General features: G+C 42.6%; 1 protein-coding gene across 1 annotated transcript in view; it reads right to left on the bottom strand.

The window, feature by feature from the left end:
- LOC108448678 (histone-lysine N-methyltransferase EHMT2-like) overlaps nucleotides 1–1,201 on the bottom strand; it is a gene marked incomplete at its 5' end in the record, with an annotated part of 2,391 nt that extends 1,190 nt beyond the window's left edge. The window contains one exon of the mRNA XM_017742436.1: nucleotides 906–1,201. Within this exon, the coding sequence (XP_017597925.1) occupies nucleotides 906–1,201 (296 nt within the window). The remainder of the gene's footprint in view (nucleotides 1–905) is intronic.
- Between the last annotated feature and the right edge of the window lie 424 nt (nucleotides 1,202–1,625).

The raw sequence follows: 1,625 nt of genomic DNA, 5'->3' as shown, positions 1-1,625 counted from the left end.
AGGTAAAAAAAGGGGGCAAAAATGGGGATTTTGGGGGGAAGAAATGGGGGGGGGGAAATGGGAATTTTAGGGGTTTCAAAAAGGGGAAAAAATGGGAATTTTTGGGGTTTGAAAATGGGGGAAAAATGGGAATTTTAGAGGTTCCAATATGGGGGGGGGGAAAATGGGAATTTTGGGGTTCAAAAATGGGGGGAAAATGGAAATTTTAGGGGTTTAAAAAAGGGGAAAAATGGGAATTTTTGGTGTTCCAAAAAGGAGAAAATTGGGAATTTTTTGGAGTTCAAAAATGGGGAAAAAATGGGAATTTTTGGGGTTTCAAAAAGGAGAAAAAATGGAAATTTTAGTGATCCGAAATGGGGAAAAAATGGGAATTTTGGAGTACAAAACAGGAGAAACATGGGAATTTTAGGGATCTGAAATGGGGAAAAAAATGGGAATTTTGGGGTTCCAAAAAGGAGAAAAATGGGAATTTTTGGAGTTCAAAAATGGGGAAAAATGGGAATTTTGGGGTTCCAAAAAGGGGAAAAATGGGAATTTTAGGAGTCCAAAAAAGAGAAAAAAAGGGAATTTTTGGTGTTCCAAAAAGGAGAAAATTGGGAATTTTTTGGAGTTCAAAAATGGGGAAAAAATGGGAATTTTTGGGGTTCCAAAAAGGAGAAAAATGGGAATTTTTGGAGTTCAAAAATGGGGAAAAAATGGGAATTTTAGGGGTTCGAAATGGGGGAAAAATGGGAATTTTAGGGGTTCGAAAAAGGAGAAAAAATGGGAATTTTTGGTGCTCCAAAAAGGAAAAAAAATGGAAATTTTAGCGGTTCCAAATGGGGGAAAAATGGGAAATTCTGGGGTTCGAAAATGGGGAAAAACTGGGGATTTTGGGGGCATTTGTGGGGTTTTTGGGGCCGCACTTGATGCCGCTCTGCACCACGCGGTTCTTGCAGCTCCTCCAGCAGGTGCAGGCCTGGTTGCACTCGAAGATCAGGGGAGGCTCAATTTTGTTGAACTCCTGCAGCAGCCGCCCGTCCTGGAGTAGGGGAGAAGGATGTGGGGAGGGGCTCGTGAAAAAACCCCAAATCACCCCAAAAAACACTGCCAGGACCACCCCAAAAATCCCCCAAAACAGCCCCAAAAACAGCTGAAAATCCCCTCCAAAAATGCCCCCGAAAACAGCCACAAAAAGCATCCCAAACGTCGTAAAAACATCCTAAAAACATCCCCAAAAACATCCTAAAAACATCCTAAAAACAGCCCCAAAAACTACCCCCAAAAACACCCTACCAAAACCACCCCAAAACCACTTCCAAAAACGCCCCCAAAACAGCCGAAAATCCCTTCCCAAAAATGCCCCCAAAAACAGCCACAAAAAGCATCCCAAAAACACCCCCAAAAACATCCTAAAACCATCCTAAAAACAACCCCAAAACCACCCCCAAAAACATCCTAAAAACAGCCCCAAAAACACCCCAAGACTCCCAAAAACACCCCAAAACTACCCCCAAAAACATCCTAAAACACCCCAAAAACACCCCCAAAAGGACTCCCAAAAACACCCCAAAACCACCCCCAAAAACATCCTAAAAACAGCCCCAAAACCACCCCAAAACCACCTCAAAAGACTCCCTAAAACA

This window comes from Corvus brachyrhynchos, unplaced genomic scaffold (genome assembly GCF_000691975.1).
Source record: "Corvus brachyrhynchos isolate BGI_N302 unplaced genomic scaffold, ASM69197v1 scaffold1998, whole genome shotgun sequence".
NCBI lineage: Eukaryota > Metazoa > Chordata > Aves > Passeriformes > Corvidae > Corvus > Corvus brachyrhynchos.
The sequence above is the reverse complement of the archived record's forward strand: the minus strand, read 5'-3'. Positions and strand labels throughout refer to the sequence as shown.